Below are 25350 nucleotides of genomic sequence, written 5' to 3' on the forward strand. Positions count from 1 at the left end.
TCAATCTCCTTTTGACACATGGCACAAATATAAGATTGCACATACACAAATATTCTCTTTTATTTTTGCAACATAAAACTAACTAACTTTTGAAGGAATGTTCTTCTTCCACAAATATTTCACAAAATCACAATTCTCCTCTTTCTGCACTTGCATTTCATAATTTTTTTTTTTTTTTGCTGTAAATCCCCCAACATATCCATCACATCTGCATTCTCATTAAGACTATGTGCATGACCTAAGCCGTTGCAGAGGAAGTCCGACTCTAACTGTTCATTAGCATACAAATTTACACCCGGTAACTCTTACAATATTATTTGCTTTAAATTAAATCATTATAGAAAATAAAAAAAAACAAAAAAAATAAATTTAGAAGGTCCAGTTGGAGATGCTCTTACATTTTGCGACATCTATCTTATCTTAACGTCGACGTTTGATGATCTGTAGATAGTCCGTCTACCACTTAAACACGTGAATACTCGCGTGACTTTACTAGGCAAAATGAGAATCGCAATTCCTTCCTAATCCCAGGTTCTCTCTTCTTGAAAACCCTAAATCCCCAAATCTCTCTGCTAATTTCATACAAGAGGAAGAAGCTTTCCTTGAAGTTTTCCTTGAAGTTATCGAAAATTGCAATTCCTTGCAAAATCAGGTGATGGCATTTACAATGAATCACTAACTTCTCTGATGTGTTGCCAATTTCATAATTCTGGTAAAATTTCGGGATTGCACTGAATTGCAATGAACTTTCAGCATATTCGTTCTTTTTACTCACCTCTTCCAGAACATAATAAGTGTGAATTATGAGGGTTTTGCTGAAGGTCTTAGTTTCTGGTACTCATCCCTTTGTATTTAGAACAATATTATTATTAGGTTCACATTCACTACTCTTTCTCACAAGTAATAAATGAAGCAGTGTTGTTCAATGTTTTTAACTTGTATTCGATACAGGGGCGAAAGTCGGTGATAAATTCCTCGTAACGGGAATGGTAAGATTTAGTCTTAACCTCCTAAATGCTTGTTTTCCCAAGTTTTACTATCAAGTTTCTGCTTTTGTTCATTTAGGTTCTTTCCAATTTCATGCTGTAATTAAAATGGTGAATGTAATCTTGTTGGCCCTCGATATTTCGTCTGCTCTCAGTATTTCATTGTACTCCATTTTATACGAATTTTCTTTAGATATTCGATGCTGTGTCCTGTTAGGAAATTTTAATCAAAAATTTGTATCGTGTCTTTGTTAGTCTTGCACTAATGTGATTTACGTGCAATGAGCTTTTGTTTGTGTCCTGGATAAATGTTCTAATCATATTTTATGTCGTGCTTTTGTGATCTTGTACGGAATGTGTTTTGTGAGCTTGCAGACATTTTTTCCAAGTTTTTCTCAACCGCCGCTCAGATCATGCCTTGCTAGGAGGATGGTAGAAGTCTCATTAACTTTTGCTCTAGTATTGATTTGTTTGCATGCGCTGCCTTTTTTGCAGGATTGAGAATTCTCTTGCACACATCCTCAGAAGAACGTGGGACTTCCTACCAAGGTTTTAATACGACTGTTATGACGGTGTAATGGACAAGGCTGTTACAAGTATAACTCTTACAAATGTTTCTCATTATACTGTCCGTAGGCCGTTCATGATGGTTACTGATCGTGACACTTTTACCTAGAAAACACCAATGTCTGGTGACAGTTACTGTTATAGTGATCGTTCTTCAAACCAGTGTTTCAAGAACATCCGTTGGTAGCGGTCATTTACCATTAATGTTGCATGCTGAAAACATTTTTTTCTACCATGACAGCGAAAAACAGTTATTACAGTCATTATTTGGGAGAAATAATGGTAAAGTACTGTGATTGTAACTTTATGTTTCTTGGGTGGTTTTTTCTTGTTTTGTTTATTGCAAAGATGGTAGTAACGGCGGTTTAATTTTTATTCTCTCGATATAATGACAGTTACTACAGTTGTATCCCAAGTTTTACTATCAAGTTTCCGCTTTTGTTCATTTAGGTTCTTTTCAAATTCATGCTGTAATTAAAATAGTGTATGTAGTTTAGTCAGCCCTCCTTATTTCGTCTGCTATCAGCAATTCGTTGTACTCCATTCTATATGAATTTTCTTTAGATATTTGATGCTGTGTCCTGTAAAGAAGTTTTAATCAAAATTTGGTATCGCGTCTTTTGTAATTTTGCAAGGAATGTGTTCTAGGTGCTGTGCGCTTGTGCACATTTTTGTTCGTGTCCTGGATAAAAGTTTAGTCATACTTTATGTCGTTCTTTTTTTTTAATCTCGTACAGAATGTGTTTTCTTAGCAGTGAAATTGCAGACATTTTTTTTTAAAAGTTTTTCTTGACCACGGCTCAGGTCCTGCCTTGCAAGGAGGATGGTAAAAGTCTTGTTAACTTCTGCTCTATTATTGATTTGTTTGCATGCGCTGCCTTTTTTGCAGGATTGGCTGGATATTTTGGTATTGCTGAGAGGGTTGATTTTATCGCCACCTCTTCTGTGAAGTCTGCAGAAGTGATTGATCGTCTTAAGAGTTAGATTACTGCATGATCTGGTGACAGGTAATTTTTTTTGCTCTGATTAGCGAAAATAAAAAGAAAGAAAAGAAAACCTACACCATTTCGGTAATAAAAGGACTGCATGTTCAACATCCAAACCTTGTTGCTTTGATCGTAAGCTGAGTGCTTTGTGTGGTTTTTTTAAAGCTGTGCACCGGGAAGTTCATGTGCTGGCACTCTTTCACCCCTTCTTTTTGGGTTATGTTTGGACTAAAGCAATGATTGTGGAACAGCCATTATGGTGACGGTTACTGTTTTTTATGGGAAAACATAACACTCGATAACGGCCATTATATTATAATGGAGATAATGAAAATAACATTCGCCTTTTAATATTCTTTCCTTTTCTTTGATCCGTGACTGTTATAGCTGTTATAACGGTAACGACCTCCTACCATCGTTTTAAAACCTTGGTCTGGTGTGGTTGTAGAAAAAAGATAGGAAAACAAAGCTTAAAGCTAGCGTATAAGCCAAATTGTAGAAAGAAAACATAGCATTGTCACAGCCCAGTCCCACACAGCTTACCTCTTTCGCTTTCTTCTTGTGTCTGGGTAATGAAATAGGAAGGGTAAAACATACAAAAGCGGAATAGACAGAGGCATATATCATCTTGGTATATATACTTGGGGTATGACGTCCCAAAAATTTCTCTATAGCACAATCTAGTATGAGTTTTTGAACAAATGGGTTATCCTTTAAAAGTACCAAATGTGTATAGTTAATAGATGCTATGGAAAACTCTAGAAAACTTCTAGCATATATGACCCGTGTTAGACATGAGTAGTTAGGGTGTATATGGCTTTCTATTAACTGCTTATATCTAACACATGTACTACATGTTATAAGTTTTCTAAACTTCAGGACATTGCATCTTCATATTCAGAGAGCATCTCAGAGGAGATCTGCAACTCTGCCCAAAATGGGTAAGCAGCATCCGAATCCTGGTTCTGTATCTTTACTGTTGTTACTGCTGGTTTCTTTTTTCGTTGATTCTGATTGGGGTGTATGTAATGAATTTGCAGCCGACAACTTAGAATACTGATACCTTTGTTGATGAAGTTTCCCAAGTTTTACTATCAAGTTTCTGCTTTTGTTCATTTAGGTTCTTTTCCCATTCATGCTGTAATTAAAATAGTGTACGTAGTCTAGTTGGCCCTCCTTATTCGGTCTGCGATCAGTAATTCATTGTACTCCATTCTATATGAATTTTCAATAAATATTTAAATGCCGTGTCCTGTGAAGAAGTTTTAATCAAAATTTTGTATTGTGACTTTAGTAATTTTGCAAGGAATGTGTTTTATGTGTAGTGAGCTTGGGCACATTTTTGTTCGTGTCCTGGATAAAAGTTTAATCATACTTTATGTCCCTTCTTTTGTTTATATCGTACAGAATGTGTTTTCTTAGCAGTAAAATTGCGGACATTTTTTTCTAAATTTTTCTTCACCACGGCTCAGGTCCTGCCTTGCAAGGAGGATGGTAAAAGCCTTGTTAACTTTTGCTCTAGTATTGATTTGTTTGCATGCGCTGCCTTTTTTGCAGGATTGGCTGGATATTGAATTTGGTATTGCTGTGAGGGTTGATTTTATTGCCACCTTTTTTGTGAAGTCTGCTGAAGTGATTGATCATCTTAAGAGTTACATTACTGCACGATATGGTGACAGGTAATCAATTTTTTTTGTTCTGATTAGGGAAAAAAGAAAGAACGAAAGAAATGAAAACTCATGCCATTTCGGTAATAAAATAATGACTGCATGTTCAACATCCAAACCTTGTTACTTTGATCTAATAGGAGCTGAGTTCTTTGCGTGGTTTTTTTAAAGCTATGCACCGGGAAGGTTATGTGCTAGCACTCTTTCACGCCTTCTTTTTGGGTTATGTTTGGACTGAAGCAATGGTTGTGGAACAGCCATTATGGTGACGGTTACTGTTTATTATGGGAAAACATAACACTCGATAACGGCCATTATAATGGGAATAATGAAAATAACATTCGCCTTTTAATATTCTTTCCTTTTCTTTCATCCGTGACTGTTGTAGCTGTTATAACGGTAACGACCTCATACCGTCGTTTTAAAACCTTGGTCTGGTGTGCTTGTAGAAAAGATAGGAAAACATAGCTTAAAGCTAGCGTATAAGCCAAATTGAAGAAAGAAAAGATAGCATTGTCACAGCCACAGTCCCACACAGCTTACTTCTTTTGCTTTTTCTTGTGTCTGGGTAATGAAATAGGAAGGGTAAAACATACAAAAGCTGAATAGACTGAGGCATATATCATCTTGGTATATATACTTGGGGTACAATGTCCCGAAAATTTCCTATGGGTTTGAGCCGTAGCACAATCTAGTATGAGTGTTTTAACAAATAGGTTATCCTTTAAAAGTACCAAATGTGTATAGTTATGGAAAACTCTAGAAGCATGGACAACACGTGTTAGACATGAGTAGTTAGGGTGTATATGGCTTTTTATTAACTGCTTGTGTCTGACACGTGTACTGCATGTTAGAATTCTTTTAGAGTTCTCCATACCATTTACTAACTAGTTTAAAAGGAAATCTAGGGTACCAGTAGTTTATATAATTTAATAGCAACAGAGAATTCTAAGGCTGTGACAATTATAACCCTTATAACGGTTTCTCATTATAACGGCCGTATGCCGTTCTCGACTGTTATTGATCGTGACGCTTCTACGTAGGAAACCTTGACTGCTGGTGACAGTTACGGTTATAATGATCGTTTTTCAAACCAATGTTTCAAGAACATCCGTTATAATGGCACTATGGCAGCGGTTATTTACCATTAACGTTGCATGTTAAAAACATTTTCTTCTACCATGACAGCCAAAAACATTTATTACAGCCATTTTTTTAAGAAATAGTGGTGCAATACTGTGATTGTAACATTATGGTCTTGGGTGGGTTTTTCTTGTTTTATCCTTGAAAGAATTGTTATAATGGCAGTTAATACATCATTAGCTTTTTCCTTACGCCATTAAAACTTTTATAACGCAAATACGGTAACTTCCAAGGACTGGTACATCATTATAGTAGTCATCTTCAAACATTGCCTATATCTTGAAACTTACTCATGAAAAAGTCGTCAAATTTTGAACTCAAGAGAATTAAATGTGCTCAGAACACCTCACAGGGAGATATTTGCATTGCAAGTGTATGCATATTGTTTCCTTTGTATAATTGAAATGTAGTGATTTAGAGTCAAAGACTGCTGGTCAACTGTTGTTCTTTTTCATTTCCCAATTATATTGATTCACTGCTTCCTAGATAAACTATCTTCTTAACCTGCAGTATTTTAAGTTTTTCAATTGTACACTGTAATATTACACCCTAATGGTGGTGGTGATATCACGATGTCTTTTTTTTTTTTTTTGCAGTGATATTTCTGTTCATTCAAAGATTGATAGTGTTGACTCTTTGCAGAACTTGAAAGAGATAATTCAGGCATCAGATGTTGCCATGGTAGAAAGAGCTGGCGTTTTGATGCTTTCCAGGGAGTCTGCAATGTGTCAATTCCCAGATAAAGCGTTGAGTGTACTGAGAAGTGTCAGCTTGAGAATCGAGAAGTAGTGGAGGGAGGAAAAACACATTTATGTATTCAGAGAGCATCTCAGGGGAGCTCTGCAATTCTGCCGCCAAAGTGGGTAAGCACCACCATCCAAATCCTGATTCTGTATCTTAACTGTTATTGTCATGTACTTCTAGTTTCTTTTTCCGTTATTTCTGATTGTGGTTTCGAACTTGCAGCCAACAGCTTGAAGGTCGATTGATGCGCTTTTTGTTTACATGATGACAGGCCACATGTCATCCCTCCATTCACGTTCCCGACCTGACAGTCCGATATTTGCGTTCACCAATATAGCATCTGTGAGAAGGCATTTAAAACCTGCAGTGGGGACTCATACCCTTCTGGCTAGATTTCTCTGTCGACAATCGACATGGGAACAACCTGAACAAAACCTTCTCTTTACTCAAGGCAAGAGGAATGATTAAATCTGGAGATCTGGTCATTGCTGTCTCTGATACGCTGCAATTACTAAGTTCTGTATTGCCAACACAATTCAGGCGGCCTTTTTGCACTTAAATGATTAAATAGAATACAAAATGTTGAATTCATCTACAGTGTGTACAAAATTAGACAGTATTAAAAATATCAAAAGCGTGCAATTTAAAATAAATCAATCAGTTCTGTATTGCCCCATCTCTCCTGAGAATGCATTTCGACTGCCAGATGCTGCAGATTCATTTTGTGAACTGGTTACTCGTCGGCCTAGAGCTTTCTTCATTTGTCTAATCTTAAAGAGCTCCGTTGTAAGTGGTCGACTGGGTTGAGGTTTCATCACTTCGTTGCCTGTCCAAGTTTTTTCTCTTCCCTCCTGAATGGCACCTGTCTAGTTGATTTAAATAATCCAGGTCGTTAGATGAATAGGATCATTCTTCACCTATTTTATATTTACTCAAACTGGGTATGTCGCTTCCAGAACTCTACAGATTTCTCTGGATGGGAACGAGTCCAAGACCCACCCGAACGTCTCTATCAATTATTTAAACGACACAAGTATAATTTGAACATTCAAGAATGAATCGAGGCTGATGCATAAATCTTTTCCTGCCAGCTTCAAAGGCATTGTGCACCAACTTACGATCCTTGTCCAGACATAATGTCATCATTGCATAAGCAGCAAAATACATGACATGTGTGCTAGTGCACTTGCATTAACCCCAAATTGCCCTCATATATTTTCTTAACAGGCTAATTTTCCCCACGAGATTCTTCCAATTTTGCGTGTAGGCATACCTAAGCACTTTAGAGTCTGGTGGAACCTTCAAAGCCTTCTGATAAACTTTGATTCCTGAATCTACTGAGCCTGAAAGGGGAAAACCAAAGAACATTAATTAGGAACTTCTAAATTTGAGAACATAATTAACCTTATCTTTTGCTGTATACGGATTTTGAACGAGTTTAGAAACCATTAATCTGCTGGTACAATTAAGGCAATAAATTAATGCAAAGATTCATATATCTACACATTTATTGGTCGTCCAATCAAATTAAGGAAAAAAAAAACCCAAACTTGCATCGTTTGAGAAAGAGACGCCATTCTTCCATCCAAGAGTTGCAAAATCTGATAGGTTTTGTCTCCAGAATGCCTATAAAATAAGCATCCAAAAAAAATGTGGATCATTACAATCAAAGGTAGCACTCTGCAATTGGAGATCACCGTGATAATATCTTCATCTTCTACCTTCATGTAATTTCTATTTTCTTATCTTTTTTTTTCTAAACAGTTTCTTGTTTGTTTTCCTATTTACATGGATCTCACAGTTTCCTTGCGTGTTCAAGCAGGTTCAGGATATCATCAAATGACTTGTTACAACAAGAGAAAGGTTAACTTTACTGGAACACACGGATCATCGTCACAGTCATCATTGTCGACTGCGCATAAGTTCGGCAAGTTTAGAACACGTGTCGGAGGTCCTAAACTGCCCACAACATCAACAACTATGGAATGGCGTCCCATAATTGCGGCTTCATGGGAAATCCTATACTGCGAAGAAGAGGGATCTATCCCTTGGAAACGGATTGCGAAGACTCAAAAGTTAATGAAAACTTGGGCATTGGACGATGAGTTTAAAAGATGCTGGGAATGGGATGCTTCTTCGGGTGAAGAAGCGTTAGGAAAAGTAAAGGATCGGTACTGGCGTAAGCTAAATGGCATTCCCTTCAAAACTCTGACAAACGAAGAGTCTGCTGACATGTATAATGATACAAATATTGATTGGAACCCAAATATAGATCCTGAAATATCATTGTCTTTAGACAGAGATGATGCCATTTTTAATGAAGGCTGGAGTGATCGGTTTGCTGATGATTATTTGCGCAACAAGGATGAAAAGTTTACTGTAGGATGGGGCACTTACTTTCAGGATCCTAGGAAGACGAATACAGGAGAATGAATATAAGAATATAATTGATCATATGTTGGTGAGTTGGTCATTAAAATATATATATAATTTTCACATTTGATTTTATTGTGTAATAATTAAATTTTGTTGTTGAAAATTATCATGATTCTGATTAAAAGAATTTGTTATTTCTACACAATCCATCAGATTTTTGTGTTACTTTGATAATCTTGCCATTCAACCCTATTAAACTCCCGAAATCCCATTTTCGATTGATAAAATTGGCAGAAGCACAAGTCCATCGTCATCATCTTTGATTATCATAATGACGGATTCTCCTCTCAACAGTAAGTTTGGATATAATTTAGATTTAGAATTTTGTAACCACCCTTAAATTATCATAAGATAATGAGGAGACTAATCTCAATATACAATACAATTCTCTGGAAAATTCTGATTTTCTAAAGGAGAAATCCTTATTTTTATAGGCAAAGCCTAACATGTAAGTACCGTACACGTGTACCCTAATATCTTTCTTAGTAAGTATCATAATATTAGCCGTACACATGTACTTATTACAGCTGGGGTTATCTAGGCACTCACTAGTTATCTTCTTCAGGGGTAACCCACATTTGGGGCAGCCTACTTGCACGACATCATCGTCTGTGGTTACTTCGGCTTCGTCAATGGTGGCTTCGGTTAATACCCGAAACCCCCATTCGTGTCTTCTGCTATAGTCAGGGATTCGTCAATGGTGGTTTTGGCCAATACCCGAAGCCCCCATTCGTGTCTTCGGCTTTGGTCAAATTCAGGTGTTTACATTAACCCCTGACTGTTTTGTCGAGGCTTGTAGCATTGGCAATCTTGTATTTGGAATGCATGTTTGATTGTCCTCTGGAGCCCCCTGTTGATTACGAGCCTCTTTGGCATGGTTCCAATTTTGCGACGTCTTGGGGTTCTCCTTCCTTCTTTCACCTTCCTTTCGGGTAATGCAATATTGCTCCTCGTCTATTTATTCTTATCCTTCAGGTTTTACCCATTGGCCCATGGGGTGTAATTCTTTCTTGCCACTTCGCTTCCCATTGATGGGCTGACACGCGTGCTTCTTAAACATGCCGATTCCCCGTCTTCCTCATATCTTCTGGTATAAAATCCGCTCTTCCTTCTTTTTTATTTTGTTTTGTCGTTTTCTTTCCCCCTCTCTCTTCTTCTTCTCTTCCCTATTCTTTTACCATTTTCGGTAGTTTTACCAACCTCGAGTTTTAGGATGAAGATGCCGACTTCTGGTGCGGGTAAGTCAATATCGCCAAAAGACTCCTAAGAGATGAGGCAGCTTCGTCTGTTCGGTCCAGAATCGGTGAATACCCCTAATTCGGGGTCCATTTTTCAAGATGAGTTCATCCTAAGATTGAACGACATAGGGTTCCATTCCATCGATGTCATTACAAATTTAATGGTTCCCGAAGTTACTCCCCATAAGGCGCTCCCTCTTGAGAACCTCCCTCGGCTATGCATCGAACGTGGGGATTATCAGGACCCTTCCATAGAGTTTGCCTTTACTACACTTGTTAGGTACGAGTGGTATTCGTGGAAACATTATATCATGTCGAAGCTTAATTTCGAGCAGGCCGTAGGGATTTCTGCTCATCGTAGTATCTTTAGGTCCAACAAGGCTCTCCCTTATGCTTGTCTTCGGTGGGTTGCCGGCGTGCATACTTTAGTTTTTGCGTGGGAGGAAGCTTCCCCTACTTTGGAGGACGATGTCGCCTTTACGGGGTTGCAGATCCACGGTTCTCATGATTTCGAAGAAGCCGACCCCGGAGCCATGAGTGATGCAGACTCGGATCTGTATAAAGAGTTGGTAGAAGTCCGAAATATTATAGCACGCAAGGTGAGTGCCGGTGCAACTGAGGGTTCTGTTAAGGAGGACAAACGTGCTTCTCTTTCGGGTTGGATGAGTTATTGGGAGCCTACTGTTACTAAGGCAACCAGCAAGAAAGACCTTCCTTCGGTTGTGAGATCCTATAGGCCTCCTTCGCATGGTCGCGGTGATGATGTTGCGCTAGCTGTGTTTCTCACATATTGGCTAACTCATGACTTCTTTGAGTGCCCTCCTAGGGACATTATTCGAGAGGATGTTTTTCGGATAGCTGTTAAGATGGCGCGGGGAGTTACTTATCCGTTGCCCCCATGTTCTTAGGTGGGGTTATCGTCATCTGGATACACTGATCTCGGACATGGAAGCTGCCAACAGTGATCTCAGCATGTGATTGAGAGTTATGTCCCCACCAGCTTCTTATAGATGTGGTTCTGGGGACGTTTTCCCGCAGGCAGGTCGGGAATTAACAAGTTAGTTGTGAGGGACGAAGGTGTCGTCGGCACCTCCGGGCGACTTCCTCCCCCATTTCGATCCCCTCATACCGCTTTGTATGAGAATCATCATGTGAAGAAAGCAACAAATGAGTTCATGTGGCTGGTAGATGATTTGAAGTCATTTCGGGCACGCCCCTATGATGATGCCCCTCGAGGAGCATTATTTTTAGGTCCTAATTTTTCCTTTCTCGATGATGTGTTGGACTCAGAAAGTTCGTCTCTTGATGATGATGATTGGGACTTCGCAGCAATGGCTACCCTGGGTATTATTCCTGGGTATTTTGAAGACAAGTTTTGCGTTGTCGGGTATAATGTGGACAGGGTTGCTAGACAGTCATGATATGACCAAGGCTCGACGTCTATTCAGTCTCCACTCTTCCCAGAGGATAATGTTGATCTGATGAAGGACTGTTTACCGCCGTTTTGTTTTCAATCCCGATGGCCCTAGGCTTTGTCGAGATCGTCCCTTCAGCTTGGTGGTGCCTTCGTTGAAAGTCCCTCAGAAGTTCACACAAGCTTGGTATGAAAATTGGTATTAGGAGTTGACACGGATGATTGGGTTTGTGTGTGCTATTGCGGATCCTGTAGAAGTCACTAGTCCTCGGAAGTTGAATGCTCGTGGGCGTATTAAGCTTGCACCCGAAGTTGCTGCTGCTCACGGTATAAAGGCTGGATCGAGAGGGAAGAGTGTTGGGAGTGCTGCTCAAAAGGGGAGAAAAACATTTGCCTCCGTCGCTATTAAGGTAGTCTTCTAGTTTTAAATGAATTACGTATTCAAGCTAAATTTCGTTTTAACGATGTTGACATGTGGTTATCTTTGTGAAGCCGGCGCCGCGTCCTCGGATAGCAATACGAAACAGGGGGGAGTCGACAACATCTTCTGAAGGTCAGAGAGGTGAGTAGATGATTACGTAAGCATTAGTTAACAATCTGCACGTGATTGTCATAAAGTATCCGGAAATTTGGTAGGCAGGTTGTCCACGTCATCTACACCCTGTGCCTTATAAATACGCTGTTGTGGAAGTTGAGAAGGGATCATTTCTTTTGTCATTGAAAATCTCTCTCCTTTCTTGAGAAGGTTCACTAGTTGGTGGAATTAATACTGAGTCCTCATAATTCCTTTTCTAGTCCAGGTTCTCAGGTAAAATGATTTACGGTTTTTTTTCGCTTTTCTTTCCGTCTCTCTTTCGGGGTATAGTTTTGTTGATAATTTGGTTCTTTCCTTTTGCTTTGTAGGAGGTAGTCATGGGCCGTGCAGAACAGTCGATGAAACAAAGTAACTCGAAGAAGCGGAGACACCAGACTGGTCAAGTGATGTCCGGCTCGAGATACCCTGACCCGACACCACCATCAGCAGTCCAAATTCTTTGAGGTCGGGCAACCTGGTTTGACTTCAAAGGGAATGCTGCCGCTGTAGCAAGTACTTATGCTCATTTCGTGCCAGTTTACAACTTTCTGGTGTCTCCAGAGCTGAGGGATTACTACAAAGAGGTTGTAGAGGAACTTGGGAATGTGGCGAGCACTGAAGTCTTGTCGGATCGGAACAACTTAATTTCCAGTGTGTCTGCTTTAATTGCCATGGCAAAGGATATGGCCGACTTTGGTGATGACTGTGCTTCTGCCATCACTTTGGATAAGTGGAGAAATAGTTTTGTGCTGCCGATATTGCTGCGGTCCAACAAGGGGTTGGAAGAGAGGAGAGCAGGTCGGAAACTGGTTCTTCCTGGTGAGATTATGCGTCCGAAGGAGGAGTTAAAAGTGGAGGCTCAAAAGTTGAAAGAGCAGCAAAAGGAGCAGGTTCGGATAACTGCCGAGGCATCCAGAATTGCTGCCGAGGTAACGGCGACTTCGAAGAAGTTGCAGTTGAAGCAGAAATAGTTGGCTGATAAAGAACCCGAATTAGCTAGTTTTGAATGATTTCACTATATTTATGTTATTGGATTTGGGCTTGTTGCCTCCTTTATTTTGGATATTATTATTACTTCGTCGGCTTTGTTGAAACATTTTGGTTTGTTGATGTTTTATGTGATGTGTTGTTAACTTTCATGCTACTATTATCTCGATTGTTGTGTGTTTGCTCATGGTATAAATAGATTTTTAAGCATTCAGTTTATGAGCTTGTGTTAGTCGTGATCTTGGCAGTGGTTGATGATGTTAACTCGCATTAGGTTGATTTCGGAAGTGTCGATGCTGACTCGATTGATCAATGTATTGGAATTGGACATTGGGCATTGGGCATTTTAAACTTGTTTAAGCTAAGGATCAAGAGTTGATTACAATTGCGGAAAGTGTCATAACAAAAGTGGTGCAGAGGAAGTCTTTGTCGGACTTGGAACTCGACAATTGTCGTCCAGTTTGTAAGGCAAAACGAGTGAAACTCTTTTTTCTTATTCAAGATACCGAGGTTGCTTTGCGTCACGCAAGGTTCGCTTTGTCTCACGTTTATAGCAAGTTGGTTGGTCATGTTTGATTTTGGCGCGTATATCACATGTGCTTGTATTCTATTTGTCAAATAGTTTTGTTTGTTCTGTGTGATGATTGTGATTTTGGGTTTGTTTGTTATTTTTTTATTTTATTTTATTCTTTTACAATCTGTCATCAGGTTTGTGTAAGTTTCCGATGAACGTGTTTGATTTGGGGTGACATGAATTTTAGAGTTGACTTCTTTTCCTTTTGGTGTCCACAGTTTCATTGTACCAACACCATACACAAGTTGTTTTGTGCGGGGAAAGTAGCCTCTAGGCTAAGCACCTTTGAGATCTAAGTAACAACCGATATTATGTGTATCTTTTTTATGAGCTTAGTTTAGGCGGAGGTAGTCGAGTTTGGAATCCTTTTTCGGATTGGATTATGCAGGATAAAGTTAACCATGTAGTGGTTGCATTACGCTTTTTCCGGTGATTCTAGCCACCTTCTAAAAGAGGTAAAGGGTAGAGAAATATTTAGAGTAAGTGGATGAAGCCTTTTATTGAATTGCATTGTTGCTTACATGAGTTGGTATTAATTTTTACTCATTCCTTTATAAGCCCCATGCATATTCTCCCCCATTTTACTTCGTTTATCTCTCCGTCGGGGGTCTTATTGAAGGCTTTGTCGGTATCTAAACTTTCGAGATAACGCTTGTAAACATGTCCCCCGTCTGGACGGGTGGTCTTCCGAAACCGCCTCCGCTCCTCCTTATGTTCTTGTGTTCGCTTAGTAGAGTTGTCTTCTCCCGGGTTAGCATAAGCGGTTGTTCAGTCTGGGATCGGGGTTGAGTAAATATGTATGACTACTTCGCTTGGTTCACTCAATCCATTGTAAAAAGCCTCTTCTGCCAGGTGTGCTTCTTCGGTTGTAAAAGGATCGATTGAGGCATGGACCCGCTTATGCTTTCCCTTCAGGATGAACTTATATGTACTGGTGATAAGTGGAGGGAACAATTCCATGCTTATGTAGCCATGGTCTTTCCAAAAGCAGATGATAAGCCGGATGTACGTCCATGACATAGAAAGGTTCACTTGCTTGAATGGGTCCCACTTGAAATTTTAATTTGATGGTTCCTATTGTTTGCTGCGTGATTCCTCCGAACCCTTGAATTCCAGTAGCAAATTTATTGATGTCTTTTTCTTTAACCCCGATGCTTTCGGTAATGTGTAGAGGGATCAGATTGAGCGACGCTCCTGTATCGACGAAAGCTCTTTTGAATTTGTGCTTCCGTATTCCCACAGTGACATACAAAGGTCTTGTGTGATCACAGTCCATAGTTCGATCTTTCTCCGAGAAAGTGATGATGTCGGTAGGGAGTGGATACTTCCGATCTAAGTATTGGCTTATCTCCTCATTTGCTGCTATCTTGGTCAATTTATCGTGGCAATTTGACGTTGTTCAGCCGTAAAATTCAATGTATCAAAGAATGCTGCAAATAGTGTTTCTTTGCGACAGTGGTTGCGATGTATTCATAGCTATCTGCTTCGGATACTATGCACACCTCTTCTGGCGTCATCTCAGATTCTTCGTGCGTGATCATGAAAGCTTGTCGTGGTAACGGGGCCTTCTGGATGTGCGTTTCTGGGCCGAAATCAATCTCTCCACTCCTCTGCCTATTATGGATTTTCCACTTGAACGTCCTGCAGTTTTTTGTTGCATGCTCTACCTTTTGGTGGAAATAGCAATACCTTAGGTGGCGTTTATCTTGTTCTGTTGGTTTCTTTGCAGGAGATGAGAGAGTCTTGTCTCCGTCCTTACGCCATTCTTCCAAAAGTTCAATAGAAACCTCTAATAGGCATGGAAAATCCGGGGGTTCCACTACTTCATTCGAGTAACTTCTCTTTTTATAGACTTTCCCGTCTCTGAAATTTGATGCTATCTTCCCTTGTCCTCTAGCTCCTTCGTCTTTAGCATATGCTACAGAATGCCCCCATTACTTGGCTTCATATGCTTTGAATTATGCTGCATCATCTGCCCGAGAAAACGCATCCTCGAAGTCTGCAAAAGTTTCTAATTTGACAACTGCTAAAATAAAGTTAAGCTCCGCTGGTAATCGGCTGATACCTATTTTAACAAGCTCCTTTTCAGGTATCTTCATGCTGCTACGTAGACACTCTCCTCGGAAACTTTTTGCAAAATCTAGGAACTTTCCCCCTGACTTGAATTCATGATTACAGTTATCTGAGATAGTGAGTTGTTTCTGTCGAGAATAGATTTTTTTCATGAATTGAGTTCGCATTTCGTTCCAGGACGATATAGTGTTTTCTTCCATCCCTACAAACCATGTAAATGCCGCTCCAGTGAGTGATTTCCCGAACTCCCTAAGAAAAATGAAATTGTTTGTGGCGTACTCATGAGGAAGAGAAATAATGTTCCATTGCGTTACCGGAGCCATCGAAAAGTTGAAACTTGGGTTGGTTATATGTTGCCGGCATGGATTTGTCGAGTAAGCTGGTAGGACTAGAAACCTACAATATTAAACTGCAAGTGCACATCGTCTAGTATGTAGAACAGGGCAAATACAGGTCGAACCCACAAAGACTAGGGCGATGTGAAGATGAAATCAAAGTCTACTAATTCTGATTTAAACAAGGGAGTTTGTCGATACGACGAGATATTTTGTTATGAGAATTGAACTGAAGAACATAAATGTAATTGAAATGATGGATTAAAGACTTGATAAGAGGGAACTAGGGTAATTGAATTCACCACTTAACCTAAACCAGATTATTCGGCTAATGAAACTATTCTTGTTCCTTACAGTAGACAGCGGGGAAGATTCGAGTCTGCCGCATATCCAAGGCTATCTTCAGATGGATGATTTAACATCAACTAAGGTATTAATCCCTAGCATTAGCTGTCTTATTACAGCACAACTAATCACAGATTAACAACAATCAATTAAGCACGATTTGAAGTACAACATAGAATTTTTCTGACTACCTAGGTTGCATAACAAACAAGGTGAAAGTAATACGTTGTAACGTAAGATTAAATCTATCCTTAAACATTGAAGCACAACAAGAAAAATAACATCAGCACAAATATCCTAGAGTTAAATTAAGGGCTTCATCTAAACCCTAGCTTAGAGATTTAGAACATGATGAAAGCAGGTGACATATGAGATTCACAAATTGAGATATTCATTCATGCAAACTTCTTAATATTCAACTGATTTCTACCAAGGAAAGTTTGAGAAGATAGGTTACAACTGATTTCTCATATGACCCCTCTCACTTCGATCTATCAATACACAAAGACAACCCCTGTTTATATATCAGCTTCACCCAAAATTGGGTTTTTAATATCTCCACAAGTACAACTGAAATTAGGGATTTAAATAGGGATTTGAGATATCATCACTCACCAAAAGATACAACTGAGATGTACTCCACAACCTTCAACCACTCCATTAACGTCACATACATGATGCAATTGAGGGAGTCTTCAAACAAACTTCGTATAACAATCTTCTCTTCAATCGCAATTTCAGATTTCTCTTTCTTGTAACTCAATATATGGTACCTTGAATTGGGTGATTTGGCATCAGAGATAGAGAAGATAAGTGGTATAGGTTTTGCAGTGGAAGTACGTTGAGGGGAAGATTGCAACTGAACAAGAAGTATGGGCGTGATACAAAGATGGTGGTGGTAAGGTGATGTGATTTTCAATTGAGTTGTAGTAATAAGTTCGTTGAGACTTGTGAAAGCAAAATATTTTAGATTTAATGAAATTTAAAAACAAACAAAACTTAATTCAAGATTATTAGGAATAACCAAGACACTGATTCCACTATCACACATGAATAAATTATGGCAAATAATCCAAAACTCTAATTATCATTTAAGTCCCTTATTTCTTAATTCACAAATAATCAAACATATTCTCAAATATTAATTTTATTCCTCAAGCATAGACTATCAATTGATTAAACAAAGTATAATCTATCAAATTGAATCACAAGTAATTAAGAAAATTATGTAAAAATTTAAAAACTCTGCAAAAGCAGTGATTGAGTGAATTATAATTAAAAATTAGAGAAAATGAAATAGTTACCCATTATTCATGTGTGAATAGCTTCATCCATTGTCTTGTTTAAGCGAGAATTTAGCCTTTCATCATGTTGGAAACACACTGTGAATTTGATTTCATTTCTCAAAAATGGTTTACAAATGATGAAAAGAGAGAAATAATTCAAAACCGGGTTTGTACAATTATATTTGTTACAAACCAAAGAACAATACAGAGGATGTGTCACTGTTACTGTAGCTCTAAGACTGTCACTGAACAGTTGCAAATACTAAAGCAAAATAAGACTGCTTCTTGAGGTCTTATGTTCTTCGTGTTCTTCAATGGCAGCAGAAGCAGCAGGTTTCTCTGGTGATCGTATTTCGCCTCTGTGATGTTCCAAATCCTTCCCAAACTCTCTGTACGCTTCTCTGACACCACAGTAACTCATTTATACTCAACAGGCCCTTCGAATCACAACAATAATTCCTCGGTGATCTTATTTTCTTTCTCAGAGAGACACGGGAATAATATTCCGTTTTTACACAGGTGACTGCTTAAGTTTCCCGCCATATTTGATAATTCAAAAGGTGGAAGATGGAGTTCCCCGATCCAAAACAGGTGCCCTGAGGTGGCCCTTATCCAAAATGAGGGTGCCTTTAGTACTTTTCGGGGGTGCCTCGATCAACTTTTCGAACCAAATTTTCCAAAAATGTTTATTTCCCAAAAATACCTATAAACACATAAACACCATAATAAATACGAAATCGAGTACCAACAATAGAGAACATTGAGGACAAATTAGACACAAAAATGTGTCTATCAAATACGCCCAAACTTATTATTTGCCAGTCCTCGAGCAAAACTAATTTAGAAAAATAAAATCCTAACTAGCTAGGTGGCCCTAGCGACCGAGTTAATCTCGGGAGGGTTTACCAGAGGTGTACCTACAAAACCTTTACTCCAGAACCTAGCTATCTATGCAGAGCCTCGGAAGGCACTAAAGAATCTCCTTGGTTGGCATACAAACATTGACTACTCAGATAGTTTATGGACATCATAACCGGAGTCAACCAATCACATGGAAAGATTAAGAAGATGGATAAAGAGAAAAGTAGATGTTTTAAAGTGAACGGTGTTTCCCATTTCTGTCTGAAGGCCTCTGCCAAGATGAACATAACCTAATGGACTGAGATACCGGTCTGACTAATATCAACACAACTGGCATATACAAGGGGACTAGTGGTCGATAAACCTAACTCTAGGTCAACACAACTGGCATATACAAGGGCACCAGTGGTCGAATTTATTTAAATTTATTCCGGTTGGTCTGATGATCTGGTCTCAATTCAGATTGGTTCCTCGACTCCTATAACCAAAAATTTTCCATCCACTTAGATTGGTTAGTGCCAACCTTAATAAGCATAAATTTCTAGGATCTGGAGTTTATTTATTGCAACTAAAAGCTAACAAAAAGTTTCTTCCCCACCCCCAAACTTAAATCTAACATTTTCCTCAATGTTTCTAATGAAAGAGCAATACCAAAAAGTAAAGTAACATGAGGAATCAGTAAAGAGAGAAGTCGGAAAGATAGTACCTGGGTGAAGAAAGAAATCAAAAACTAATATAAACATACAATCGTCTCGATGGTCAATCAAGGGTAAACAAGTTCCTCCAGAGGGACCTCCTCAACATCACCTGAAAGAAAGGGCTCTAAAAAGGGTTTCAATCTCTGACCGTTAACCTTCGAAGAACTACTACCATCCGGTTTCTGGATCTCAACAACTCCATGTGGAAAGACAGTGCGAACAATAAAAGGACCCGTCCACCGAGAACGTAACTTCCCAGGGAAAAGATGCAAGCGGGTATCATACAGAAGAACTTTTTGACCCGGAGAAAATGACTTTCTTAAAATATTCTTATCATTCACAAGTTTCATTTTGTTCTTGTAGTCCTTAGCACTATCGTATGCATCTCTACGAATCTCTTCTAACTCATTGATCTAGAGTTTCCTATGGGCACCTGCCTTGTCTAGTGAAAAATTTAGCTGCATAACAACCCAATATGCTCTATGTTCTAACTCAACAGGTAAGTGACATGCCTTTCCATACACAAGTCGATAAGGTAACATTCCAATGGGGGTCTTAAACGCAACACGATAAGACAATAAGGCATCAGTAAGCCTAGACGACCAGTCTTTCCGATTAGGATTAACTGTTTTCTCTAATATACGCTTTATCTCCCTATTAGAAACCTCTACCTGACCACTAGTCTGTGGATGATATGGGGTAGCTACCTTATGTGTAATACCATATTTCTTCATCAAAAGCCTAAAAGGTCCATTACAAAAGTGCGGCTCCCCATCACTAATTATAGCTCGCGGTGTACCAAAACGTGTAAGTATATTATCTTTCAAGAACTCAATCACAACCCTATGGTCATTAGTTTTACACGCAACCGCCTCAATCCACTTAGAGACATAGTCTATGGCGACAAGAATGTATAAGTTACCAAAATAATTAGGAAAAGGACCCATAAAGTCAATACCCTACACATCAAAGACCTCAACAACTAAAATATGGTTCAAGGGCATCGTGTTCCTATGGGAAATGATTCCTAATTTCTGGCAACGCTCACAAGTAACACAATAACTATGGGAGTTTTTAAACAACGAAGGCCAATAGAATCCACACTACAATATCTTAGCAGCAGTCTTCTTAGCACTAAAGTGACCCCACAAGCATGATCATGACAAAAGGAAATAATACTGGACTGGTCACTCTCAGGTATACATCCCCTAATAATCTGGTATGGACAATACTTAAACAAATAAGGATCATCCCAAAAGAAGTGCTTCACCTCGGCTAAAAACCTAGAACGATCTTGTTTACGCCAATGTTGGGACATTCGACCAGTAACAAGATAGTTCACTATATTTGCATACCAAGGTAATTGGGTAACAAAGAACAGTTGTTCATCAGGAAAGCTATCCCTTATATGAAGGGAATCATCAGAGGAATCAACAACTAGCCCAGACAAGTGGTCTGCTACTACATTTTCGGCACCCTTTTTGTCTCTAATGTCTGGAGAAAAATCTTGCAATAAAAGGATCCACCTAATCAATCTAGGTTTTGTATCCTTTTTAAACATAAGATATTTCAAAGCAGCATGATCAGTATATATCACGATCTTAGAACCTAAGAGATAGGGTCTAAACTTGTCTAAGGCAAACACAATGGATAACAATACCTTCTCAGTAGTGGTGTAGTTCAACTGGGCATCATTCAGAGTTTTGCTAGCATAGTAAATCACATGAAGTAATTTGTTTTCTCGCTGACCTAGCACAACACCAATAGCATAATCTGAAGCATCACACATGATCTCAAAGGGTAGGTTCCAGTTGGGTTCCTGGACTATGGGGGAGGTAGTGAGTAAATTCTTAAGCTTATCAAAAGACTCTAAACAAGCATCATTAAAGACAAACTTAACGTCTTTTGCAAGCAAATTTCAAAGAGGTCTAGAAATCAAGCTAAAATCCTTAATGAATCGACGATAAAAACCTGCATTCCCTAAGAATGACCTAATATCTCTTACGGTTTTTGGGACCTGTAAAGTTTTAATAAGGTCAACTTTGGATCTATCTACCTCTATACCCTTCGAAGATACGATATGCCTTAGAACAATTCCTGAACGAACCATGAAGTGACATTTCTCCCAATTAAGCACTAAATTCTTTTCCTTACACCTAGTCAAAACTAATGACAAATGATGCAAACACTCATCGAAAGACGAACCAAACACTGAAAAATCATCCATAAGGACCTCTAAGAAAGGTCGCAGAGGCATTATATAGCCCGAAAGGCATGCGTCTATACGCAAAGGTACCAAAGGGACAAGTAAAAGTGGTTTTCTCTTGGTCTTCTGGGGCTATGCCAACCTGATTATAACCGCAGTATCCATCTAAAAAGCAATAATGGCTACGTTCAGCTAATCTCTCTAGCATTTGGTCGATGAAGGGAAGGGGAAAGTGGTCCTTCCTAGTGACCTTGTTCAATTTCCTATAATCAATACAGACACGCCAACCCGTGGTCACCCGGGTTGGGATTAACTCATTGTTATCATTCTGGACTACAGTAATACCAGATTTCTTGGGAACAACCTGATAGGAGCTGACCCATTTACTTTCTGAAATGGGGTAGATAATGCCTGCATCTAATAGCTTAAGAACCTCGGTTCGAACTACTTCTTTCATATTAGGGTTCAGTCGACGTTGCATCTCCCTAGAAGGTTTGGTGTCACTCTCTAAATAGATCTGATGCATACAAACAGTGGGACTTATACCCTTAATGTCTGCTATGGTCCACCCTAAATCTTCCTTGTTGTTCTGAAGGACGGTTACTAGCCTACTTTCCTGATCACTATCCAATTCGGATGCTATAATCACAGGTAAAGTCTCAGACGGGCCTAAAAACACATATTTCAGGGTATCTGGCAATGGTTTTAGGTCCAACTTAGGAGGCTCTTGTAACTAAGGAACTAGGGTAGACTTAGAAACTGGTAGTGGTTCGAACTTAGGTTTCCATCCATTATTCGTGCCTAACAAAGGGGTTGAGTCTAACAAAGCATTCAACTCGTTAATCACATTATCATCATCAAAATCAATCCCAAAGTGACCTAGGAATTTCTCTAATGGATCTTCTAACAAAGTGTTTGGTAATGACTCCTCGACTAATGTTCCTATCATGTTCACCTCTTCTATGCTCGAGTCATCTAGTTCAGAGGGTAGCTTACTAATATTAAAAATGTTCAGCTCAATAGTCATATTACCAAAAGACAAATTCATAATTCCATTTCGACAGTTAATGATAGCGTTGGATGTAGCTAAAAATGGGTGACCTAAAATCACTGGTATTTAGTTCTTTGGGTCGGGGACAGGTTGGGCATCTAGGATAACAAAATCCACTGGATATATAAACTTGTCGACCTTAATAAGAACGTCCTCGATCACACCACGATGAATTTTAACAGACCTATCATCTAACTGAAGTGTCATCTGGGTAGGTTTCATCTCACAAGTCCTAGCTTAAGGTACACATGGCATGGGAGTAAGTTCACACTGGATCCTAAGTCAAGCAAAGCTTTCTCGACACGGTATTTACCTATTGTGCAAGAAATGGTAGGGGACCCTGGGTCTTTATACTTAGGAGTAGTGGTATTCTGAATAATGGGACTCACGTGACTAGGTAGAAAGGCTTTCTTCTAGACACTAAGTTTTCGATTTCGTGTACACATATCCTTAAGAAACTTGGCATAAGCGGAAATCTGCTTTATCGTATCTAACAATGGGAGGTTGATAGTAACCTGCTTAAAAACCTCCAATATATCATTAAAGATGGACTCCCTCTTAGTTGGAACTAGGAGCTTTGGGAATGGGGCTCTAGGAACAAAGTCGGGCTCAATATGACCCTCATTGGTCTCTTTAGAGACTCTATCAGTCTCCTCAGTTTCTGGTTCAGAAGGGTGAACTACAGCATGTTTACTATCAGGCATGGAAACCTTGTTGTCTATCACTCTACCACTCCTAAGGGTTTTAATAGGATTTACATGATCGGATGGTCTTTCACCTATTTCATTAAATCCTCTAGGGTTGGGTTGAGTTTGACTAGGAAACTTACCTATTTCTATTAAAGACTCATTTATCTGACTAACCTGGGTTTTCAACTGGGAAATAGCCTGAGAGTTAGCCTGACCTATTCTCTTATTTTCTTCTAAACCTTGAGCAATAGATTGCTGAAACTGCACAGTGTTACGGGTTCTGAAACTGTGCCAGAGCTGAAGGATTCTTAGTATAGCCAAAACCTGGGGAACCTGATAGTTACTAGACTGACTTTGATTCTGCCCCTTAGACCAAGAAAGGTTGGGATGGTTTCTCCAGCCAGGGTTATAGGTTTCTGAATATGGGTCAAGCTTCTGACGATTATCGAATATATTGTTGTTATAAAGAGCATTGGCTTGCTCCTCAACAGTATGGCCTTCCCAAAAAGGCTCTATTCTACTACTATTACCACTAGAATTACCGAATTCTAAGGCTTCTAACCTTTTGGATATGGATGCTATTTTAGCATCTGACTCATAAGATCCTTCTACCCTATTGACATTTACTCTAATTAGAAGAATTGTTTTCTGTGGTTCCCTACTATTTTCCCATTGTTGGGTCTTATCGGCGATTTCATTCAAAAATGTCATCGCCTCATCAAAAGTTTTATTCTCAAACCCACCTATGCATAAGGACTCAACCATGGTTGTTGTTGAATAATCTAAACCCTCGTAGAGGATCTGAACTAACCTAACCTTCTCTAAACCATGATGAAGACATTGAGATATTAAGTCATTGAACCTTTCTAAATACCTATATAAAGATTCTCCCTCTATAGACGATGTTTTGTGCCTTGGGAAAAACTTCTGTATAAAGGCATAGGTAAGTTGGTCATAGGTTTCAATTGACTCAGAATCCAAACTATACAGCCAAGATTTGGCTTTATCTTTTAAGGAAAAGAGGAATAACCTAAGTTTCAACGCATCATCACTAAGGTTTTTAATTTTCAGAGTACTACAAACTTCCTCAAATTTCTTAACATGAAAATAGGGGTTCTCATTCTCTTTTCCTAAAAAGATTGGGAGCATCTGTAAAGTCCCAGGTTTGAGTTCATAATTTGCCTCGGTTTCAGCTAACTTGATACAAGACGGACGAGAGGTCCTAGTTGGGTTTAATAAAGCTTTCAAATTTGCCATTTCTGGTACTACCAAAGGACTAGGAGTATTTTCTTCAATAAATGTCAAGTTTTCAAAGCTGAAATTTCCAAAGACAGGGCTCTCAAAAGAAGAGTCTTCGAGCTCCCCTCCTTCACAAGAAGAACTACTAGGTTTATCACTAATCAAACGACCTTGAGTGTTTCTTTTCCAAGCCCGCTCTCTAATAACCTCGGGCATACACTAGAAAAACAAAATAAAAGGAAAGAAATCCTAAAAGGAAGGGAAGTTCTATGCAAACACAAAAAAGGCTGACTCCCCATAGCAAACCTATTGATTTCTAGCAAACAAAAAGTATGATGGCTCCACTTAGATTGTTATAGACCAGCTTCTAATCCATCGAAAGGGAATTCGTTACAATTTAAGCAAACCCCTCTGGAATCAATCCGTGTTAAAGTAAGTTGAATCTAGACGAGGGAAGCTCAGTGGAGCTTTGATACCCAAGGCCTCACCGACGTTACAAGGCGGCGTATTAAACTCACAGAAACCATCATGAAATTTGAAGCATGCTTAAAAGAATAACCAATATTTTTCGAATGACTTTCCTATTAAGCTAGTTACCTTATAGGTCTCGTTCTAGTCAAATTTTAGGCTTAGGTTCGCGTTTGGTTTCGTTTTCTTAAGACGGGCAAGAAGGGAACGGTGATGAAATCCGAACCCTTATCTTGTATGGACAGTCCTTTCCCTTTACTAGGAAATTTAAAGCAGCCGTTTTCAAATCCTCAACATATATGCAAACGAAGGAATACAGTAACTCGCTGACAGGGGATTCACGAGTGTTTCGACAAATTTACCTCCCGTACCAGACGGGGGATGAACCGTTATAGTCGACTCGGGCCACGACTCCTATGTCATGTACGACCCCAAGGGGCCGAGGCGATATCGTAATCACCGTCATTCTCTGCAAACAATTGATATTTAAACTACCCTTCCGTAGGGTTTAAAATAAATAAAGTCCCAAAGTCCACAGTCCAAAAATATAGTGCAAAAGAAAAAGATAATCTAAAAAAAAAAATTCTAAAAAAAACAAAAAAAAACTGTCTCTCTCTCTCTCTTTTATTATTATTTTTTCTTTCGCTCTTTTCGCTTTGTCTTTAACTCCAAATCTTTAAGTATTCATCAAAAGCTTTGGCAAATTTTACTTTCGCTCCAAATTCCAGAATCTGTAGTAGACAAAAACCCAAAAACGTAAAGTAGAACAAACAAATAAAAAAA

The 25350-nt window shown here is 39.0% G+C and overlaps 2 protein-coding genes and 1 long non-coding RNA gene across 3 annotated transcripts; all 3 read left to right on the forward strand.

The window, feature by feature from the left end:
* Positions 1-356: 356 nt before the first annotated feature.
* Positions 357-2425, forward strand: LOC113278838. Its single transcript, XR_003325637.1, has 3 exons — positions 357-652; positions 952-989; positions 1482-2425. It is a non-coding gene; the product is annotated as an uncharacterized LOC113278838 (long non-coding RNA).
* A 986-nt stretch (positions 2426-3411) lies between these two features.
* Positions 3412-6338, forward strand: LOC113324623 (pyruvate kinase isozyme A, chloroplastic-like; the record flags this gene model as incomplete). The annotated part of the gene is given in 5 exon segments (XM_026573132.1): positions 3412-3480; positions 4097-4218; positions 5946-6155; positions 6157-6212; positions 6316-6338. Coding segments are annotated over 5 exon segments (480 nt in total), but the record flags the coding sequence as incomplete, so codon positions are not given.
* A 1322-nt stretch (positions 6339-7660) lies between these two features.
* LOC113278842 lies at positions 7661-8616 on the forward strand. Its single transcript, XM_026527578.1, has 2 exons — positions 7661-7820; positions 7916-8616. The coding sequence occupies exon 2, from the start codon at positions 7933-7935 to the stop codon at positions 8524-8526; it is 594 nt and encodes a 197-aa protein (XP_026383363.1). The 5' UTR covers positions 7661-7820; positions 7916-7932; the 3' UTR covers positions 8527-8616.
* Positions 8617-25350: the final 16734 nt, after the last annotated feature.

The sequence above is a fragment of the Papaver somniferum genome, chromosome 1 (genome assembly GCF_003573695.1).
Source record: "Papaver somniferum cultivar HN1 chromosome 1, ASM357369v1, whole genome shotgun sequence".
Classification (NCBI taxonomy): domain Eukaryota; kingdom Viridiplantae; phylum Streptophyta; class Magnoliopsida; order Ranunculales; family Papaveraceae; genus Papaver; species Papaver somniferum.

Coding starts and splice junctions, on each gene's coding strand:
- LOC113278842 (XM_026527578.1), top strand. CDS start 7,933: ATGACTTGTTACAACAAGAGAAAGGTTAACTTTACTGGAACACACGGA.